Source organism: Hylaeus volcanicus, unplaced genomic scaffold, assembly GCF_026283585.1.
Source record: "Hylaeus volcanicus isolate JK05 unplaced genomic scaffold, UHH_iyHylVolc1.0_haploid 12221, whole genome shotgun sequence".
In the NCBI taxonomy this organism is placed as follows: Eukaryota; Metazoa; Arthropoda; class Insecta; order Hymenoptera; family Colletidae; genus Hylaeus; species Hylaeus volcanicus.
This window is the reverse complement of record NW_026533163.1, coordinates 144,291-163,625: the sequence shown is the minus strand read 5'-3', so window position 1 is coordinate 163,625 and position 19,335 is coordinate 144,291. Positions and strand designations below refer to the sequence as shown.

Genomic DNA, 19,335 nt, shown 5'->3' with positions numbered 1-19,335 from the left:
AATAATTTATAAATAGAAGCTAATTATCATTTCATTTAAATTATAGTTTTTTTGGTTTTACAATATAATTTTAATTAATAAAAAAACACGAGTTTCGGTCGCAATGCAGCAAAAAGTTTGTACGTTCTACATACAATCCTTTAAATATCTAAAAATTTTTTATTGATTCGGTATCAAGTGCGAAAGCATTAATTTTAATTCTTTTATTGGAGACACGTACTCTTATGGTAACGTCGGCATACTATCTGTTAACTGTACCGTGAAGCCGTCTGGTACTTCTGTATCTGCAGATTATTGTGTGATTTTCACCCTCTGCAAAACTTTTCTCTCAATCTAAAGCAGGCAAAAATCAGAAAGATGACCGTATTTTTTCGTGTACGAAAAAATTGAACAAGTTAAAATACTTTTGCGTGTTTAAGAAAATAAAATTATGGTGTTACAACTTGTTCCTTTTATTCCATTTTTAAAGTAAGTTTGATTAAACTTTAAATAATGTCACGTTTCATCAAACAATGTGAATTAGTTTCTTTGTAGAAATCGTTGTTCCATTAAGAAGAACAATACCTCTTTTAATTCAATTTGATTCTTCATATAAAGAAACGGATTCCACCGAAATTAGAATCAATGAAATCCAGTGGACAATGTATTGGATTGTATTCACAATATATCGGTGGCTTTTAAACAAAGACTATGTGTCAAATATATTAGAAAAGTAACCGCAGGATCGAATTAATTTTTAATTTCTTAAAATTAAAATTTTCCTCCATACAGTTCCTTCGAAATCTGCAAATAAAAACATTGTTCTTTCTTTTTGATAGGTTACCTTTTCACCGCGAGTTGAAATTCGCTTTCATTTTTTGGCTTGTCAGTCAGGAATTTCAGGTCTTATGTACTTTGATATTAAGAATTTTCTCATGTTTGTTTAATGTCTCAGGGTGCTGCTTGGATATGGTTTAACATTGTCGAAATTCGTTTTGAGAAACTGTATCATCTACTTACATATCATTTTCCTTTGAATAAACAACTTGTTAATTATTTTATCAACATGACCAATGCAGAACGAAGTAACAAAAAAGTCACCTTAAGCCGACAAGAAAAATATACAAAGGCTACAACAATTTTAAATTCTCTTACTGAGGCCACAAAGATTTTTTAATATTTTTTTTTGGTTGGATTTTAGGCGTGAATGAATAAAATTAAAAAAATTATATTAAGAAATTTTTAACTTAAAATTAATTATATGTTAAATTCACAAAAGAATATGTTTAATAACATTGTAGAATGGAAGAAAAAATTTAAGTAAAAACGTGTCAAGTAGTTTAATAATGAAGGTAACAATTTTTTGACAAGAATTGTTTTTAGAAATAAAAATATAACAATTTTTTTTGATGTTGTTTTATTAAATGATGTAAGTTAACATGCGATAGAATAACACAATCTGTCTGACTGTGCTGATTTCTAAAATATTAAAAGTTTGTTCTATTAACAGGTGCAGTAAAAGGAACGAATGGAAGATAAGCTAAATATGAAAAAATTTTTTTTTAGATTTATTTTCAAGTTGTACACTTTTTTTTTTCACAAGACAAAAATTAGAAGAAAGACTTTAATTGTTAAAAGATAATTTTTGGAGATACTCCTCCCACTCCAAAAAAAATTTTAATGATAATTCTGTTTTAATAAAATCAATTACATCCATTGTTTTTGTTTGATTTTTTTTATTAACATAATTTGTTTCCTTTCTTCATGACAAATGTAAACTTTTATTATATAAATAGTGTTCTCATTTGAAGATCATAACATTAACATATTATGTGAATAGAGTCGTGATTGGTGGTCATCGGAAAAGAGTGGAAAGAATAATGAAAAGAACGCACAAGAAACGTTTCGTGTTTTTAGTTGGAATATCTTAGCGCCACAGCTTGTTTTTCCAGAGTTGTATAAACATATAGACTTTGCCTTACTTGATTGGAATAAAAGGTACATTTGTTGAAAAAAAAATGGGTATTGTACTTTTTATTGTAGCCGTGTAGAGTCAAAAAAATACTTGAATGTATTTTGGAATACAATCCGGATATTGTAACATTACAAGAAATGTCGGAATCGGCATTTGAAACTATTTTCGTTGTGGTACAAGTTTTAGTTTTTTTTTAATAACTCGTCACAAAACTATTATGATTTTCATAGAAAATGAAAAGATGGGGATACGAAGGTTTTTTTGTACGCAAATCTTTTTCAAATCATGTTAAAGAACTAGAAGGTGTTGCAACGTTTTGGCGTTTGAACCGTTTTTCAGCTTTAGAAACTCAAAAAAGTTCTTTAAATTTTGATAGGTTTGTTTTAAAATAAATGTTTGAATCTCAATAGAGAAGCTAGTTTCTTTTTGTTAAATTAAATAATAAAATGTAAATAAAGTTTTCTTTTCTTTGTATTATTTAAAACAAAAACTTTATAATGTTTAATCCATGTTCCCTTTCGCAGTTCATATGATAGACCTCAAGTAGCATGTTTTGTGGTTCTACAGGATCATCTAAGGCCTGAGGAGAAATTAATTGTATGCAATACACATTTATTATTCAATCCTTCGCGTGGTGAAGTAAAATTAGGTCAACTTCAAATGCTGTTCTTATCAGTTTGGCGTTTACTGCGTAAATGGTCTTACCATGAAACATTACCGTCAAGTCTATTTAACTTATGTACTGAATGGGATTCTTCGTTAATTTGGAAAAAAGCCTATGACGCTTATATTCAATGGGAGAATGATCGTGTTATACTTGAAAATCTACCAGGGCTCTTATTATGTGGAGATTTTAATTTCACTCCAAATAGTTGTCTTTATGAATGGATAACAAAGGGTTTCTTTGATTTCAAAAACTGCGTTAACGTGAAACAATTCTCAGGTAGTCATACGATAGAGTTGTCATTAACATATACCGTAATTTTTTTCTTTTGCTTTTGTTGGCTACCTTTCCTCTTTTCATTTATTTTGTTTAAATGTATTGTAATCAATCTAATTGTGTTTCTTTAATGGGTAGGTCAATGTTCTTTTTTACAAAAATTATACAAAGTGGATAAAAAAGCACGTGAAAATCGAGGCGCGGCTCCTTTATTTAGTTCACGTTGCGAACTTAGCACTTGTCGAAAGGAAAACACTTCAAAAAAGAAAACCTTTAAAGACAAATTTCCTGGTACTCGAAATTCCATTTCTCGAGGGCTTCCTTTGAAATATATTCATCCATTACAACATGTTGAAGCCTTGTATCTTTTTAATAAACCATGTATTATATGGGCTCCTAAAATAATTTTACATCAAGCAGAAAAAAAATCTCAATTTTTTTGTACAGGCAAATTCAAAAATTCATCCTGCACTAATTTACACACACCGCGTCTTAGCAATCTTCATTCAGAAACGATTTCCACACAGCTTTATCATCCTTTTCCTTTATGTAGTGGTTATGCTCGTAACTCCCATGTCAAACCAGCACTCTCATCATCCGTTACTTCACTTGATATAACGTCAGAGTTAACTGAACCTGCGTATACTGCTTATTGCGGAGCTCAAAAAGGGTGTATTGACTATATCTGGTATTCTTCTAATGAATTGAAGGTAATTTTTATTACAATCATATGACTTAATTACTGTTTGTACAACTGACAAAGTCTTTTGTTAAGATTCATTGGAGTTTCATACTTTTGTAAATCGTTCGCCTTGTTTGATTGCCTTTTTTTTATTTACGTCACAGGTTACAAAAATATTAGAGTTCCCTCAAGTTGGCTTTTTAAAAAAAATTCAAAACATTCCTCATTCGGTAAATTGCGTCTGGAAACAAGATTTAAAATGTTTCAATTATGATTTCTGTAGAATTTTCCTGGTTCCGATCATTTTTTTTTGGTCATCGATTTTGAATGGACTCCTCTAACCAATAGAACTGTAGGAATTCTCCTTTAGCAAAATTATTTTTGTTTCATGTCAATACGTTATTAAATACACCCTACCACCTTGAAGTTTTTTCTGTTGCGTATTTTTTTTATTGATTCCATATGAAAATATCAAATTTGAATACAAATGTAATATGGATAAACCGAACGGTTGGACAACAGTACTTTTTTTTTTTTGTTGAAAAAAAATGATGGTCATTCCAATGTATTTTTTTTTGCAATGGCACCGTTTTTCATGAGAGTGTCTTCATGCTCAAATGGCGTTTAAAAAAATCAAAGCTTCAAGAGTGGTGGTCGGCTTGTTATTTTATCCTATTCAACACAAAGGGTATCATTTTAAAACAAAACACTCGTGGAAAAAAAAAGTGTTTTATTGAAAAGTTACCAGTTCCTCATACCATTTTTAAGATTAAAAGTTTCTTGTATGCATTTTTCGAAAAATTGTGCTTACCAAATGCACGAGAACAAGGCATCTTGGGGAAAAGTTAACGATTTTTCACGACAAGTTTCCATAAGTATGAGAGAGCTGAAGTGAAGTATCATGATATTTCATAAAGTGTAAACCACTGTAGTGTGTCTTACTCGCGCTCAGAAAAATCGACTGCGCGCCTCTTTTTCAAGGCTACACATCTAGCCAACCAATTAAGCATAAACGAGTTTTCCTTTATCGTCTACATTTTTTTAGAAGAACAAATCCTGTAGTGACTGGGAATTCAATAAAGTAATTTTTTTTTAAAAAAAATAACACAAATTTCAAATGGAACTGCGTTACAAAATCACGGTTTCTTCGACTGTATAAATAAAAAACGCAGCTTTTTATCAACAATTTTCTTAAATAAAGTTTTGATAAAAAAATTTGTAACAGTATATATGATAGAGACTAGATCCAAACAGTGAAAATGTATCAATGGTTGATAAACTTAATTTAAATTTACAAAAAAAAGATCCAACTCCCGCTGGATACAAAAACTTGTCACTTAGCTTTTGACTATAATCCCATTCATGCTTTAAAAGAATTCTTTAAATATTTTTTCTTTATAGCCTTCATAATCCTCAAACTATAATAGGGCAGATTAAATTTTAATCTTTATTATTATAGCTATTCCCGCTCATTCAAGGTCATAAGATATTTTTTTTAACTTTACCATCTGAAGATAAAAAACAATGATATTTCTTTATTTTTTTTTTAATGAAAAAAATGTTAAAATTGTAAATGTTCTTTTATGAAAAAACTATTGAAACTGAAACGTTTTTTTTTACAAGAACTTTCACAATGACTAAAACTCATTCAAAGTAAAAGACTTTATTTTTATCTTGGAAGAACTTTCAATAGCAAATAGTTTGAATGCATGTCGTCTTCTAATTGAATAAGATTAGTGAAACATGCTGGAACACTTTAAATGAGTATGTTCAGGGTGAACAGTTAAGAATCCTTATTACAAGCGTCAAAAATAACCGTCACACAATGGTTGAGAGTATTGGGTAGAAACGTAGTCCAATCGGAATAAGCATTTCAGTTATCTTTCAAGACTTTCTTAACAATTTTGACTTTTCCGATTCGACTCCACGATATTCAATTTTAAAGCTTCAACAAAGATCAACAGTGTTCATTTGAAAACAATCTTGTTTATTATCAACGGAATTTTCGTTAACACTTATAGTATGTTGAGGAGTGAAAATTCCAAATACTTGCTCGAATTGCTGGCCTGACTCTGTTTCTAGGAATATAAGTTTAACGAAAATGGATGAATAAGCGCCACGTAAAAAAACAGGAAATAAAATTGATTTGTACAAGGAAAAGAAACCGCAATGCTACTGAACACACATACAATTTAAGGAACGGGAGCTTAGCCTCTGCAATAAACAAACTAAATCAAAACTGTTGCACTTCATCAAAAATCGAACCTGAAATCCGAAACAACCCAACGCATAACGGGAACAAGGATTTACCAGGTATACATGTACAACAAGTCCTTTGAGGTATCATACGAACTATTAATTCTTTGAAGACATGTTTTCTAAAAATGTGTGCAAAAAGAAAAGTTATTATAACACTTTTTGTGATGACATAACCAAACTTTCAGTCACATCAACTTTTCTCCGTACATTCACTATATATTCTAAAAATTGTGATAAGTTTGTTTTTTTATTGCATTTGTAGTCTATTTAAAGCTGAAATTTTGATAAAGCTTCCAAACAACAGCGCCCTCCTTTAGCAACAATCTCATGCATTTCGTCAGCGGAAATATTTGTTGTAATGTCGAGATTAACACGATTAACAATTCCAATTAAAGCGGCTGCAACATAGCAGGGATCTTTCCTAATTTTGGATAAGAAAAATAATTGATGCGTTTCCATATCCATAGAATCGATCTTTGCATCCATTAGAGTTTTCATTAAACCTTCGTTTTCATCGTAGAATTCTTGATCCTTTCGTGCTTGACAGCTATAAAAGGTTTCACCACAAGCATTTAAACCGTCGACATTTTTGAGACGTTCCTTTTGAATCTCATTAACGAGCAACTCGTTTAACTTTGACGATGTTGGAATACTTTTAGTAACTAAATAAGGTGAGGATGTATCTTGTCTTGAATCCAAACTACCACAGAAATGATTATAATTAACGTAGACATACATGGATCCCTTGCCACATGTCATAAGTGTGCCAGGAAGAGCATCCTTATGAAATATACCACAGGTACCAAAGCGAATGATAGCCATAGGTCCTTGTTGAACGAAGGTAGCTTCTCTCACCATGAAATCCATTAATGGGCTACCCATGCCGATACCAATAATAGATATACCAACACCATTGAAATAGCCTGAATAAATATGAAAATCACGAGAACTTGTTATCGCTCGAATCGGTTTATCCTTATCAAGAAGTTCTGAAAGAACTTTAGCTCTTGTATAACACCCTACGGTAATAATACGAGGGAAAATGTCTCCTTTTTTGACACCTAAATGGTACGTTGAACCATCAGGTAACAGAAACATATCTTTTCCAGTAAAATAGCTCATGTTGTAATAAATGTGACACTTTAAAAAATGAATAAATCGGTTATTAAATAAATTAAACAAAAACTCTACAATGCAAAGAATTAATTAGTAATATTTTAGACAAAGTATGAATTTTCTTCAAAACCATCATGATTGAATCAAAATTTATATATATTGTCCGATGTCCCTAAGGGAATTGTACATGTAAAACAGAAAGTGCAGTGGAAGCCGTAGATGGTGTTTTAACCTACGGTGTACATGCGTTTCGGTCTCAAGACACACGTGAATCTATATCGTATATAAAGTTGCATATTGCCATTTTTTTTTTTAATTTACTGAGAAGCTTTTGTAACACATTTTGACTTTTTTTTTTTTATTAACGATATGGGTAAAATACAACATTAGCCGTCGAAAGAAGTTTCTTGTTGACTGAACATTGAAAAAAAAAAATATACTATCAACTGTTATATAAGAAAAAGTCTCATAAAACATTTCTCTTTTTAAATTAAAAAAAAAAAACTTTTTTTATTAAGTTGCAGCGATGAATGATATTAACTTGCTTAGTAGAATTTATAATTTTGAAACGAAGATTTAATTTATTTCATATTGAAGCCCAACTACACCGAACATGTAATATACCGTGCCAGACCTACACTCAATTCCACCATTTTTCGAGAAAAGAGAAACCTTAATAATATACTTTTTTTTTTTAATAAAAAATAATTTGTTGTTTTGAAAAGAATTGTGGTTGGTTAAAACAAGGGTTTTTCTTTTAAATAAAAAAAAAAGTTAAATTTCCTGGAGAAAAAAAAAAATGTCCGAAATAACTATATTAGTTGGTACCATTATTTTCGGATTCGTGGGTTTTTTAATAGGAGGTGTTATGTGTTTCTTTTATGGGAAGCCGTATGCAGCAATGCCTCAACGTCGATCTATTTTGTAAGATTTATTTTTTAAATGATATTATACCGCTTTTGTTGGAGTCTTTAGACTCATCGTGACTCTTACCATTACCGCTACCTTTTGTTGCTGGATATCTTGGCTTTGTGTTTACCTTAGTCAGATGTACCCTTTGGTACAACCTATACATAAAGTTGAAGAATAGTGTTTTTCTTACAAACACGTAATCTTTTCAAGTAGTGGAACAATAAGAAAATTCTTGTAAAGTAATACTAAATGACTTTTTTGTAACGATACCTTGAAATCTTTAATACTGTCACTTGTTATTATGGGATTATAAAATCCGAATAAGATTGTCATGAAATTAAGTATACTTTTTCAGTTACATTTAAATGAAAAAAGTAATCTTGAATCAATTTAACAATGTAGTGTATATGAAAACAAAGGACAAAGCAAGTGTTTTATATGCTTTTAAACAATTAAAAAAAATTGTTTAAGGTAAAAAAAAAAAGCACATTTAATGCAATGTGTTAAAAAAAAAAAAAAAAATTTTTTGGTTGTGCTTTAATGTTTCGCGGAAAAATTAATAAATAAAGAAAAAGTCTAGAAGATTCGTGAGAAATGACACGCGAATAATTTAAAATTGCCTTTGCTTTTTTTTTTAAAGGAACAGAGATGAATTAGACGCACAGTTTGCGAGAATTGTTTGTTTTTTGTTTTTGTCAAAATGTTATATATGGGTAAACTAAATTAATTTTTATAATCTTATTAAAATATACATATTCCTATTTTATTGAATCCAAAAAAAAAGAATTTCTTTCATAATGCATTTTTCAAAAAATCCTTCAAAAGAAGAGGTAAGAAAATTAATTGTTTTTTTTTAAGTGAAACTAACTATCAAATCAATATTTTTTTTGTTTCATGCCTGTTTATTTTTAAAATTACAAGCAAATTAAATTTATGTTTTTTTTTTGAAATAGATTCACTTGTTAGAAGAATTGTCGGTTGGAACGGATGTTAGAGAAAACTCCGTTTTATCTCAAGTACCAAAATGGGATATGTTACAAAAATCAAAAATAATATCGTCATCTTCTTGCTCCCTTTTACTCACATTACATACCTTACCTTTACTCGAGTGTATCAATACAATTCGTTCGGTATGATTTTCAGTGATATGGAGAACATAAGTATTTGCGTCGACATAGACATAAGAGACATGAAAATCCAAACTGTCATCTCCTTTTAGACAGATGAACTCCTGATGTTACCACTCACATTGCTTGAATCCACATCGCTTCCTTCAATGTACCTACAGTATACGTTAACCCTTTATCATGATGTGATTCGCAGTTAGTTGTTTCTTTTAAAAAAGACATTGCTACTTACAAGATTGCACACATTCTTTTTTTTGATATAATGTCTAAGGTGATACATCTTTGTTGGATAAAATGTTACCTAAAACAAAAGGGGAACGAATTATTAAAAATTTTCGATTGTAGGAATTGTTCTTGTCGTTTCCACTTCATTATCTTTTTTTTTTTAATTCGGGCGTGGGGGTGTTCTTAGATGTTTCACCAGAAACGATTTAGAATCCTTTTGTCTCGATAAAGCTGCATTTCTCTTAACCTCACTTATCGCGTACTGAAACTTTAAGATTTCTTTTTGACATTAAAAATTGTGTTGTTTTGTTGTGTAGTCGAGCCAATGCTGATTACTTTTCTTCAACTCTAGTTACTGACATTATCATGAATATTCTTAACGGTACATGGAAATTAACAAGTTATGGTCAATTAGACTCTTTAAAAAATTTAATGAAAACAAGTACGTCAAAACGGAAACATACAAAACGTTATTTGTTTCATAAAACCGTCAGATCGATTTCGAGCGTGTATATGGGAAGATGCAAAAGCACAAGAATTGATTTTAACACACCTAGATGCCTCTAAAAATATTGTTTATCCCGCTGTTTTTTGTGCGTGGGTGGCGTCTTTTGATCCCAAATTATTAAAGGTGTTTATGCAATTGGGTGGTTTATTAAAACTTTGTACCTTACTACGCAACAGCAAAATAGAGAAAGTCAGTGAAAGTTCACATTTGTCACCAAAGTTTTGTTTTAAATTTTTTTCTTCAATTTCAGGTCATTCGAATCAGTCTTCGTCTGTTGACCAATTGTCTTTTAAATGATGAGGCTCTTGAAGCACTAATTGATGAAAATGTTGTTCAAGTAATTAATTCATCTGTATTGCAACAAAATCATACAAATAAGCTGTTTGTCTTAACAGACGCTAACACGCTTAGAATATGAAAAATGGCGTGACGAAGAATTATATACTGATATATCAAATCTTCTTGTTGCTTTTCAACAAAAAACCAAACTTTTAAAGTAAGACCATGATACTTTTTGTTCTATTCCTACTAACGTTTTGTTCTTAGTAATTATGAACGATATTGCCGAGAATTAGAAACCCAAAAATTACATTGGTCATTTTTACACTCGGAAAAATTTTGGAGAGAAAATGTTGTCTTTTTTGAGGAAAATGAGTTTAGTACTATAAAAAAATTAGTTCTTTTACTGCGCTCAAATGATCCTATTACTGCGGCGGTCGCCTGTTTTGATATAGGGGAATTCGCTCGTCTTCATCCCATGGGAAAAAGGTTCGTATTTTATTCAATATAACGTAATGTTTTTTGTTAGGCAACAATTTTTAAACCATACGTCATTCATTTTTATGAAATGCTTGTGTTTTCAGTGTTATACAAAAAGCACGAGCAAAAGAATTAGTCATTTATTTAATGTCTCATAAAAATAGGTAACACCTTTTTAATTGTTTTGTAACTCTAACAAATGACATGACCCTTTCTGGTTTCTCTTAACATTTTGTAGAGATGTGTCACGCGAAGCTCTTCTTTGCGTTCAAAAAATAATGTTAAATCATTGGCGAGCAGCCGTCGCAGCTACATAAGCGGCATGGAAACCTTCTTTTTACTTTGTTTAAATTAAAGAACTAAAACCAAAAAGAAAAAATGTTTTGGCGTTGTCGAAAAAAATTAGAAATATTTTTTTTCTTCTTATTAGGCTGCTTTTTCTTATTTTTAAATAATATTCAATAATAAAAAAAACCAAATCATTGAAGACATATATGCAATAATTGTAGTCTCGTTGTTTTTTATTAAAGAAAAAAAAAATTTTTCTTTTAAATAAAAAGAAAAAGAATACACAAGGAAAAAAAGTAATTACTTAATGTCGACTTGTCGGATTTCAATGATTTATAATGAAATTTTAAAAATAAGAAGCACATTTTTCAACTGTTAGACTCGAGAATTTTTTTTTGACTTTTACAAAAGGGGATTAGTACTAAATGGTTGGCTTAATGTATGAGAGGAAGATTTTAGACTTTCCATATTGCTTTCATTGTGTGTACCACTAAACACAGAGGACTTAGGTAATTCGATTTGTTCAAAAGATTCAGCAACTCCCGTGGGATCATAATTGTATTGAGGTGGTAAAGGCGCACCATGTTCTGCAGTCGTTTGCATTTGCATTGCTCGACGTCTCTCATTAGGATCTTTTGATAAAGCATCCAGCATTCCTAATGAACGACCTGATACGACAAGAATAAAAGCTATCCCACTAATAAGACTCATATTATCATAAATCAGAGAACCAATCACAAAAATTAAAATCATGCTAATGATTTCAAGTATACGCCAAGGCGCTTGTCCTGTATGACGAATCATTCGATTCGCAACCACATTTTTCATAAAAGGTAGAGTTCCAGCAGTCACAAGGCAACCCCAAACTTGCCAGGTATTTAAAAGAAGAAAATTTGTTGGCATCCAATTGAAAAACCCCCATTCATTAAAAAATAATGCTACAAATGGTAAAGTACAAATACCCATCACAACTTTATGATTATGAAGAACGTTGCCCCGCCCATTGCATACATGCATGGCTTTTTCTAGACACCATGCACGGAACACTGCTGAGAACATAGCGTAAACGACAGCCACAGGGAAAACGGAATTTGCCATGCTTTTTCTATCAAACGCATTTAATGAAAAACCTGCTACCATAATTCCTAATGAGATCCATCGTATAGGAAGATAAAATTGGCCGCATCCAAGAAATCGACTAATATGATGAAGAGTTACCGCAAAGGAAACCACCACTGGAAAAATAGCCACAGTCGGAATTTTGTAAAGTAAAACATTGGCCATTGTGATCACTCCCAAATACACTAATGTTGGAATAGCTAAGCCTTCATAAAGTTTTTTTTCAATAGTGAGCGGTGGAAAAAAAGAAAATTTAGGGAATTCTTTTCCAACTTCTCCCAAAATGTACGCAAAAGCTAAACCAAAGAATAATTGAAACCATGTAACAATTACAGGAAAAGGGCATATGTTCAATAAAATGCGATAAAGCACAAAAACGTTACTAATTGTTAGAATGACAAATAAAATTTCCAAAGTAACAATTTCAGGATTGGTTAAATATTTTTTTATTTGTTCCTGCGTTATCCGCGGTTTTAAACTAGCTGTGTTCATTTGATAAATAAAGTTTGGCTTTAACTCAAATCACAGGTAAAAATTAAAAGAATAATGTGTCCACTGTTTCTTGTAAAATAGTAAAGAATTTTAAGACGAATACGAGAAAAAATTGATATAATAATATTAAAGTTGAAACACAACTTTACCTAAAAAAAATTTTTTTCTTTCTAAAATTTCTTTAACTCAAATATTGTCACTACAACAACTAAGCCACAATATTTTCTTAAAAAAAATTTGCAGTACCACAAATATTTAGTCTAACACTTACTCTAATTTGAAAAAAATGTTTTTGTAGGCATTGTATGCTTATATGTTTTACTAGAATAACTTTTTTAGTACACAGTCATAAAAAACTGTCAAGGTTCAAATAAAATTCATGTAATACAAAAAAACTGTTAATATTCTCAATAATAAACAATTATTTTTATGTCTTATTTTAAAAAATAATCTGCTCTTAGATATCAAAATTGTTTTCTTTTCGCTTCGTCAACATGACCACATACTCTAAATCCACATTTATGTCATAATTGCGAGTATATTTATATACTGGCTTTACAAATTAACAAGTTAAAAAATACAATAACGTTTTATGTACCATTTAATAAAAAATTAAAAAGTTTTTTACACTCATGAATATAGTATAATCTGTTTATAACAACGCATATACAAATGCTGGGTTGTATTGATTGCTTTTAATTGGTTTTGATGAATCTTTTTTCCAAATGGCGTTTCACAATAAAAAATGTCTTTAGTTTACATTTTTCTATTTTATTAACAAAGTCATTATTAATACTGTCGAATAATTTTTTGTCCAATTAAAAAATGTGACGAAATTCGGCATCGCGTAAATTCCATTGTTGAACAGGTTGTGTAGCGTAGGTTTCAAAGCTGTTACATGATATAGGAAAAGTATCGAAAATGTTGTCATAATCATCTCCAATTAAAAAAAATCGAGTAAAAGTCGGCGGACGTCGAAAATAGTAACAATCCTTTCTTGATCAAAAAACATGGAGAAATTTGAAAAAATAACAAATTCATACAATTGTTACATATTGATGTGTTTGAAGCCAGTGAGTCCGTTCACATTTTTCAGAACAATAAGACGCAATATAACATCTAAAACAATAGTTGAGATTATTGCAAAACATTAAAGAAAAAGAAGAGAAAAATTGTTAACACGAAAAGTTTTCATGATATAAATTTTTTATTATATATTTAAAGCATAGTGGAACATAATAGGAAATAGAATAAGCGTTAAGAAATTGACATCATTTTATTTAAGAGATTAAAAGACACAAAGAAATGATTTTACCTTTTACAATAAAAAAACGTTTCATATTCCTTTCTGATAGTATTTTCACATAACATTTTATCGCAATGTGCGTTCCAGCAAGGTATAACGTATTGTGTTGGTAAATCTTTAGGATATGTTTTTAACCAAGAACATTCGCTACGAAAAACGGTATTTTCTTCTTTTTCGTTAATGTAAAGTGGATTGTTTAACAAAAATGTTTCTTCTTGTTTAATAGTTTGTTTCCATTGTAAATAAAGGATTTCAAGTGAAACCTTCGTTTCCGTTTGCAATGATGATGAAGACCAATGAACTGTTTGTAGCCATTGTATTAATTCATACAAAAAGTTCCATGTAATATGAAGCGTGTATTTAATTGTTGAAGAGATTTTTGTTGAATCATTTTGAAATTTAAATTTTTTTTTTTGTTTTAATTGGTCTATTTTTTCTTTTATTCCATTAATTGATTTTTCATCTATCTGGATTGATTGAACTATAGAATAATAAAGAATATATGAAAATAAAATAAAACATTGGTTTAATAAAAGTAGAGGTGTTGAATTTTTTGTTAAGCAAGCCAATAAGCGGGTATCAAACGTTGAATGCGTTGCTTTTTTGTTTTTCCAAAATGCGTTTAAAAATTTTTTAGTATAGCATGAATTAAACATATCTGTTATAAGAAGAAGATATTCGTAGAAAAATAAAATACTATAATGCTTTTTCGGTAATGATATTATAGAAAGAACATTTAAAGAAAATGTGGAATTTACAAACGTATCGAAAACCTAAAACAATAATATGATTTACGGAAAAAAACAAAAACAGTATGTTATATTACTTTGGATACACAAATATCTGTCAATTCAAATAAAAATGGCCATAAAATACGAACACCTTGTAAATTATATCTTAAGGCATTGGGATACTATTGAAAAAAGAAAAAATTTGGGTTAAAAGAAATTTTTGACAAAATTATATAAGTGATTTTTATATCTACAAAGCTTTGGTGACTGTTATGAAACGTACATGGGGAGTTTCATTAAGCAGTTGATGAAATAATTGTAATGAGGGGGCATGATCATGTAATATATTGAGACGACACTCAAAAAAATAAGGACAATTTAAACGAACAAGTAATCGAAGAATTCCTGGAATGCGGCTTTGTAAGAAACCTAGAACAAAATGCATCAAAAATATATTTATAAAAAAAAAATGTTTAAAGCTCGGATTCTGTAGTACGAGGATATTGCAACAGGCTAATAAAAAGAAAAACAAACCATTAAAATGTCTGAGAATGTTCTTTTCTTTCCAGTTAAGTGAAATATCGTTACCGATAGCGGAATCGTAATGATATTTAATGAAAAGTGGTAGCCATGTATTTTCTATTTGTTTAATAATAACCGATGGTGATATATATTTTGTAAAATACTGGCAAAAATTTTGCGAGTGCTTTAATGGTAATTGACAATAGCATTTTTCTTTTCTTATCCAAATCGAATCAATAACATCAGTATTATGTTGCTGAAGTAATTTTAAAAACATTTTAATCAACAAAATTTAGAATTTGTTAAAAGATTAAGCCGTTGAACTTGCAGACAGTAGAAAAATAATCATTGATACAATTATCTAATTTGAAAAGAGAGAGATGGTAATAAAACAATTTTTTTTTTGATGGATTGATAACACGGAGAAATTTTAAATAGTGAGACGTCAAAATTTAGTTTAACAGTGTTAATAGTTAAAGTAAAAACTTAAGTGATGAATGTTTAATAAGCACTAATCGAGCTACACTGAACTCTAATTAATGATTGTGACTGAACAAAATGTTTTCAACTTGCTTTAAAGGAAATACATGGTAATAAAAACCCTATTTAATTGAATGTGTTAAAAAAAGATGGCATTTAAAAAAATGTTGGTAAGGAATGAACATAGAGTAAGAGGAATTTATTAATATAACTATGTGCATAGATGGTTTGTAGTTGTAAATTGATTTCTTACGTCAAAAAACTTTTCTAAAAGTTATTAAAGCTTGAATGTCAAGTGTAAGAAAAAAACACTTAATAAGTTAACAAAGAATACATATCGAATAAACGGTGTTTACAAAAAGTTTTTAGTTACCATTAACTAAATGAAAATCATAATGAGTCGCTATTTTTTATTGGTAAAATACATCCAGGAGAAATTAGCAGACACAAATGACATATTTTCTATTTAGTTTTGTAAAGTTTAATAAAGAAAAGCAAAAGATTAAATTATTTTAATTAAATATTGTAATGACGAAGATTTGAAATAAAGCTAGAGTATTGAGTTTGTGGAGGTTGGCTCAAACATTTAGAGCCACCTTGAATAAATTGTAAGATACATCGCCGACTGAATTTTTTTAATAGAGGTATAAAAAAGGTAGAGCAATAAGTGAAACGTTAAGGAGAAAATTGTCTGCTTAAAATTTTCTTGTCAATTTTTTGTGTCATGTCATTACAAAATATATGTGATAAAGTTATCAAATGAGTTGTTTGTGCTTCTTTTTTCTAATAACAAAATACTGTCATCATAGGAACGCAACACATAAGGCTTTTATTCTTGCCATGAAAAATGCCTGCATAAAAAAAATGAATTGTCGAAAACGGGTTGTATTAATCATGTTATAAATAATAATAATTTTTGTTACATGTTTAGTAGAAGAGTGTAATACAAAAACATACAGATGAAACAATTTACAAAAAAAATCGAAAAAATCAAACAAACAAAATTTCATAAGTGTGTTTGGATCAAATTTAAAAATTATAAAAGAGACATTCAAATTTTTTTTAATGATAATCAAACGTTTGCTAAACGTCTTTTTCTTTTCACTTTAGAGCCAACTGCTTTGCAGGGCAAACGAGCTTTTAACGCAGCTTTTTGTTTTGGTGTTGGCTTTAATTTTTTGTTTTGAAAAACACGTTCCTTAATTAAACGTTTTCTTTCAGATGATGATAACGGCTTCGTAGATTGCTTTGTTTTAACGTTATCAGGTTTTTCTGTTACAGGCGACTTTTTTAAGGGTTTTTTTTTTGTGGTATCACCTTTTTGACTGTATCTTCGATTCGTTTGATTTGCATTTACATTGGGTGAAAAGAAATTCGCATTGACTAGGGAACCACTCGAATCTGACATATTTTCTTCATCTAAACTATTTCGGAAACTTTTGGGGTCATTTTCAGTGGATGATAGAGATTCTTTCGGTACAAATGCATCCATTTTATTGAATGCTGTTTCATGCATAGAATTTGTTTTGACATTGTTTGATGGAGTGGATAACATTTTTTTGGATAACCATGTTTTTCTTGGACGAGACATTATTTCATCTTCATACATGTGCATATTAATTCCTTTTTGTGCTTCTCTTTCTGCTAATCTGATTTCTTTTTCTAAATGCTCTTTGCTTAATATTTCTTCAATTGTTTTGGAAAATGTATGAAGTTTTTTAATCCATCCTTCATACTCATTAGGTGGAATTATTAACTTGGATGCTGGGAACGTAGTTTTAGAACTTTGACGTATTATACGTTTAAGCTGTAATTTTTCATCAGGAGAATATAATGTTATACAAATTCCATTTCGCCCAAGGCGTGCAGTTCGACCGGCTTGGTGAATATAACGTGAAGTTTCTGGGGGGACCATAAAGTTAATGACTAAATCGACACTGGCTATATCAAGTCCACGTGCTGCAAGTTCTGAGCACAAAAGAAATCGAACACTACTATCTTTGTGAAATGATTCAAGAGCTTCTAGGCGTTTAGATTGAGGCAGATTGCCATGCAGTTCAGCATGACGAATACTGAGCAGTCTGAAAATAAGGGAAGCTCTATGTGCGGCTTTTTTCGTTCTAAAAAAAACAAGTGTTTTTTCTTTAGTAAACATGGTCAAACAAAGATGTAGTAATATGGATTCTCGGTTAATTAAACTTGTTATTTTTTTTTCTGTGGGAACAGGAACTGTTATTTGGCGTAATGTTGAAGGTAACGAATGACTTTTTGAAACATTAAAGCGAATGGGATTTCTTAAGGACAGTAATGCTAAATCATTTATAGCTTCTGAAAGAGTGGCCGAAAAAAGAAGCGTTTGGTGTCCTCTTGAGCAATGTGACAAGATTTCAAGACACTATAAAAGTTAGGTAGGGAGTATAAAGAGGTGACAAGACGTTTTTTAAAACAAACTTACTTCTTGTTTAAAGCCCATTTCTAAAAGACGATCTGCTTCATCTAAAACAACAATTTCTAATAACTCTATATGAATACTTGACGCATTCAGTAACATATCCAATATACGTCCAGGAGTTGCGACAACAATATCGGGTTGCCGTCGAAACCCTGTTAATTGAACTTGTTGACTCAAACCACCGGTGACCAAGATTTTCGTCACGGGTGTGAATTGGGAAAGTCCTTCAAGCATTTCAAAACATTGTGCTGCTAATTCCTAAGTGAACAAAATATACTAATAAATAAAAAATGAAATGAGAACATGCTTGAAGATTACACGAGTTGGTAAAAGAATCAGAGCTTTTGTTGCATAGGCCCCTCCAACAATTCTTCCGTGAATTAAACGACGTTTGCTAACAGCTTCACTACGAATTAAACGTTCTAAAATAGGTAAGAGAAAGGCGGCAGTTTTTCCTGAACCAGTTTGTGCAGTAGCTAGTATATCACGTCCTTGTAATGCAAAAGGGATTACTTGTTCTTGTATTGCTGTAGGTCTTTGAAAACCTAATTTTGTACATGCTTTGAGTAGCATACGACTGATATGTAGATGAGTCCAGTCTTCTTCCGTAGAAAAACAATTGGCTGACTCCTTTGAAACGGTAAGATATTTTTCGTTTTTTGAAAAATGTTTCTAAAACACTTTTGACGTTCGCCTAAACAGTCTTTGGAATTGATTACTTACTTGCTGAACAGATTGCAACTCATTTTTGTATGACGCAGAATTTTCGTTTTTTAATGATTTAGGTGAAATGGAAGAATACCGCTCTTCTTCTTTATCTTTGTGTATACTTTGAGAATCAGAAGCAGTCGCATCGTCCAGGTTGAAATGATCCGAGAAAATCATATCAAGATCAGTGTCCTCATAATTATTGTCGTAAATTTGCATTGTCAAATTTTTATTTAAAACGGATTTTAATAATAGAAATGTGTGTGTTTTGGCTATCCACGAGCTACAATACGAATGACGAAGAGATGAAGAGACAAGGAAGAAAGACACAGGAAGCTGGCAAAATATGGGTCCTTAGCAACTGGTCCTAATCAGAAAATCTTTTAATAGATTTTTCTTTTTGAAAAATTCCTTGCGCAAACATGTCAAAAAAAAATCTTAAAAAGACAAATAGTAGCATTTTTCAAGCACTAACAGCTAAGAAAACGACAAAAGGTGAATATTTAAGCGAAATTTTTTCATATTACGAAGGAAAAGAAACGAAGGATGAAATTCCTACTAGTAATTTTCATCAACCTGAGGTACAAGAAAGTTTTTTGAAAAATCATTTGACTATAGAACAATTATTTGGAAAATTAAAAAAAAAATGTCTTGTGACGCGAATGAAAGGTTTGCAAACGCTCAAAGATTCTGTAGAAGAGTTGCAAGCAACTGGGAAAATGTCAGTTTACGTTAAGGAATTCTTGCGTATTTAT

The 19,335-nt window shown here is 30.3% G+C and overlaps 6 protein-coding genes across 15 annotated transcripts; 3 read left to right on the top strand and 3 right to left on the bottom strand.

Annotated features, from left to right (window-relative positions):
• The first annotated feature begins 9 nt into the window (after positions 1 to 9).
• Positions 10 to 1,274, top strand: LOC128883339 (uncharacterized). 2 transcript variants are annotated; one of them, XM_054135576.1, is made up of 5 exons: positions 10 to 227; positions 291 to 468; positions 524 to 712; positions 819 to 882; positions 935 to 1,274. In XM_054135576.1, the coding sequence occupies exons 2-5, from the start codon at positions 431 to 433 to the stop codon at positions 1,154 to 1,156; spliced, it is 513 nt and encodes a 170-aa protein (XP_053991551.1). In that variant the 5' UTR covers positions 10 to 227; positions 291 to 430; the 3' UTR covers positions 1,157 to 1,274. The 2 variants fall into 2 exon arrangements, with proteins under 2 accessions (XP_053991551.1, XP_053991552.1); XM_054135577.1 differs by having other exon boundaries at positions 10 to 468.
• Positions 1,275 to 1,495: 221 nt separating this feature from the next.
• Positions 1,496 to 4,197, top strand: LOC128883536 (uncharacterized). Of its 4 annotated transcripts, XR_008459035.1 has the most exons (9): positions 1,496 to 1,752; positions 1,820 to 1,977; positions 2,031 to 2,127; positions 2,185 to 2,330; positions 2,479 to 2,551; positions 2,631 to 2,897; positions 3,033 to 3,604; positions 3,741 to 3,806; positions 3,860 to 4,197. XR_008459035.1 is itself a non-coding variant. In XM_054136016.1 (8 exons), exons 1-8 carry the CDS (start codon positions 1,744 to 1,746, stop codon positions 3,944 to 3,946), a joined length of 1,554 nt encoding a protein of 517 aa, XP_053991991.1. In that variant the 5' UTR covers positions 1,496 to 1,743; the 3' UTR covers positions 3,947 to 4,197. The 4 variants fall into 4 exon arrangements, 3 of the variants coding, with proteins under 3 accessions (XP_053991991.1, XP_053991990.1, XP_053991992.1); XM_054136016.1 differs by having other exon boundaries at positions 2,479 to 2,897; XM_054136015.1 differs by having other exon boundaries at positions 2,479 to 2,897; positions 3,741 to 4,197.
• Positions 4,198 to 4,333: 136 nt separating this feature from the next.
• LOC128883537 (uridine phosphorylase-like) lies at positions 4,334 to 6,957 on the bottom strand. Of its 2 annotated transcripts, none has more exons than XM_054136018.1 (2): positions 5,842 to 6,957; positions 4,334 to 5,790 (listed from the first exon to the last, which is right to left on the bottom strand). In XM_054136018.1, exon 1 carries the CDS (start codon positions 6,955 to 6,957, stop codon positions 6,103 to 6,105), a length of 855 nt encoding a protein of 284 aa, XP_053991993.1. In that variant the 3' UTR covers positions 4,334 to 5,790; positions 5,842 to 6,102. The 2 variants fall into 2 exon arrangements, with proteins under 2 accessions (XP_053991993.1, XP_053991994.1); XM_054136019.1 differs by having other exon boundaries at positions 4,334 to 5,954; positions 6,043 to 6,957.
• Positions 6,958 to 8,534: 1,577 nt separating this feature from the next.
• On the top strand, positions 8,535 to 10,858 carry LOC128883202 (V-type proton ATPase subunit H-like). Of its 3 annotated transcripts, XM_054135305.1 has the most exons (12): positions 8,535 to 8,693; positions 8,817 to 8,993; positions 9,083 to 9,185; positions 9,262 to 9,331; positions 9,403 to 9,474; positions 9,533 to 9,657; positions 9,710 to 9,912; positions 9,974 to 10,060; positions 10,119 to 10,219; positions 10,270 to 10,491; positions 10,587 to 10,646; positions 10,721 to 10,858. In XM_054135305.1, the coding sequence occupies exons 1-12, from the start codon at positions 8,661 to 8,663 to the stop codon at positions 10,797 to 10,799; spliced, it is 1,332 nt and encodes a 443-aa protein (XP_053991280.1). In that variant the 5' UTR covers positions 8,535 to 8,660; the 3' UTR covers positions 10,800 to 10,858. The 3 variants fall into 3 exon arrangements, with proteins under 3 accessions (XP_053991280.1, XP_053991281.1, XP_053991282.1); XM_054135306.1 differs by lacking the exon at positions 8,535 to 8,693 and having other exon boundaries at positions 8,862 to 9,023; XM_054135307.1 differs by lacking the exon at positions 8,535 to 8,693 and having other exon boundaries at positions 8,873 to 8,993; positions 9,042 to 9,185.
• A 314-nt stretch (positions 10,859 to 11,172) lies between these two features.
• LOC128883574 (uncharacterized) lies at positions 11,173 to 11,910 on the bottom strand. The gene has a single exon (XM_054136098.1). It carries the CDS (start codon positions 11,908 to 11,910, stop codon positions 11,173 to 11,175), a length of 738 nt encoding a protein of 245 aa, XP_053992073.1.
• Positions 11,911 to 12,918: 1,008 nt separating this feature from the next.
• LOC128883570 (uncharacterized) lies at positions 12,919 to 19,268 on the bottom strand. 3 transcript variants are annotated; one of them, XM_054136096.1, is made up of 9 exons: positions 18,596 to 19,268; positions 18,191 to 18,544; positions 17,876 to 18,130; positions 14,953 to 17,815; positions 14,702 to 14,847; positions 14,514 to 14,600; positions 13,697 to 14,460; positions 13,434 to 13,500; positions 12,919 to 13,377 (listed from the first exon to the last, which is right to left on the bottom strand). In XM_054136096.1, the coding sequence occupies exons 1-4, from the start codon at positions 18,797 to 18,799 to the stop codon at positions 16,493 to 16,495; spliced, it is 2,136 nt and encodes a 711-aa protein (XP_053992071.1). In that variant the 5' UTR covers positions 18,800 to 19,268; the 3' UTR covers positions 12,919 to 13,377; positions 13,434 to 13,500; positions 13,697 to 14,460; positions 14,514 to 14,600; positions 14,702 to 14,847; positions 14,953 to 16,492. The 3 variants fall into 3 exon arrangements, with proteins under 3 accessions (XP_053992071.1, XP_053992070.1, XP_053992072.1); XM_054136095.1 differs by having other exon boundaries at positions 12,919 to 13,373; XM_054136097.1 differs by having other exon boundaries at positions 12,919 to 13,373; positions 18,191 to 18,552; positions 18,596 to 18,693.
• Between the last annotated feature and the right edge of the window lie 67 nt (positions 19,269 to 19,335).

Excerpts from the sequence above, each read along its gene's own strand:
- LOC128883339 (XM_054135576.1), top strand. The coding sequence starts at position 431 with ATGGTGTTACAACTTGTTCCTTTTATTCCATTTTTAAA. Across the intron at positions 713-818 it reads GTGTCAAATATATTAGAAAA|GTTACCTTTTCACCGCGAGT; the intron begins GTAACCGCAGGA and ends TCTTTTTGATAG. Across the intron at positions 883-934 it reads TTGTCAGTCAGGAATTTCAG|GGTGCTGCTTGGATATGGTT; the intron begins GTCTTATGTACT and ends TTAATGTCTCAG.
- LOC128883536 (XM_054136015.1), top strand. Across the intron at positions 2,128-2,184 it reads TTGAAACTATTTTCGTTGTG|AAAATGAAAAGATGGGGATA; the intron begins GTACAAGTTTTA and ends TGATTTTCATAG. Across the intron at positions 2,331-2,478 it reads AGTTCTTTAAATTTTGATAG|TTCATATGATAGACCTCAAG; the intron begins GTTTGTTTTAAA and ends TCCCTTTCGCAG.
- LOC128883537 (XM_054136018.1), bottom strand. The coding sequence starts at position 6,957 with ATGAGCTATTTTACTGGAAAAGATATGTTTCTGTTACCTGATGGTTCA.
- LOC128883202 (XM_054135305.1), top strand. The coding sequence starts at position 8,661 with ATGCATTTTTCAAAAAATCCTTCAAAAGAAGAG. Across the intron at positions 8,994-9,082 it reads GTATCAATACAATTCGTTCG|ACAGATGAACTCCTGATGTT; the intron begins GTATGATTTTCA and ends ATCTCCTTTTAG. Across the intron at positions 9,332-9,402 it reads ATTATTAAAAATTTTCGATT|ATGTTTCACCAGAAACGATT; the intron begins GTAGGAATTGTT and ends GGGTGTTCTTAG.
- LOC128883574 (XM_054136098.1), bottom strand. The coding sequence starts at position 11,910 with ATGGTAGCAGGTTTTTCATTAAATGCGTTTGATAGAAAAAGCATGGCA.
- LOC128883570 (XM_054136096.1), bottom strand. The coding sequence starts at position 18,799 with ATGCAAATTTACGACAATAATTATGAGGACACTGATCTTGATATGATT. Across the intron at positions 18,545-18,595 it reads AGTTGCAATCTGTTCAGCAA|AAACATTTTTCAAAAAACGA; the intron begins GTAAGTAATCAA and ends AAAGTGTTTTAG. Across the intron at positions 17,816-17,875 it reads AAATGGGCTTTAAACAAGAA|TGTCTTGAAATCTTGTCACA; the intron begins GTAAGTTTGTTT and ends TAACTTTTATAG.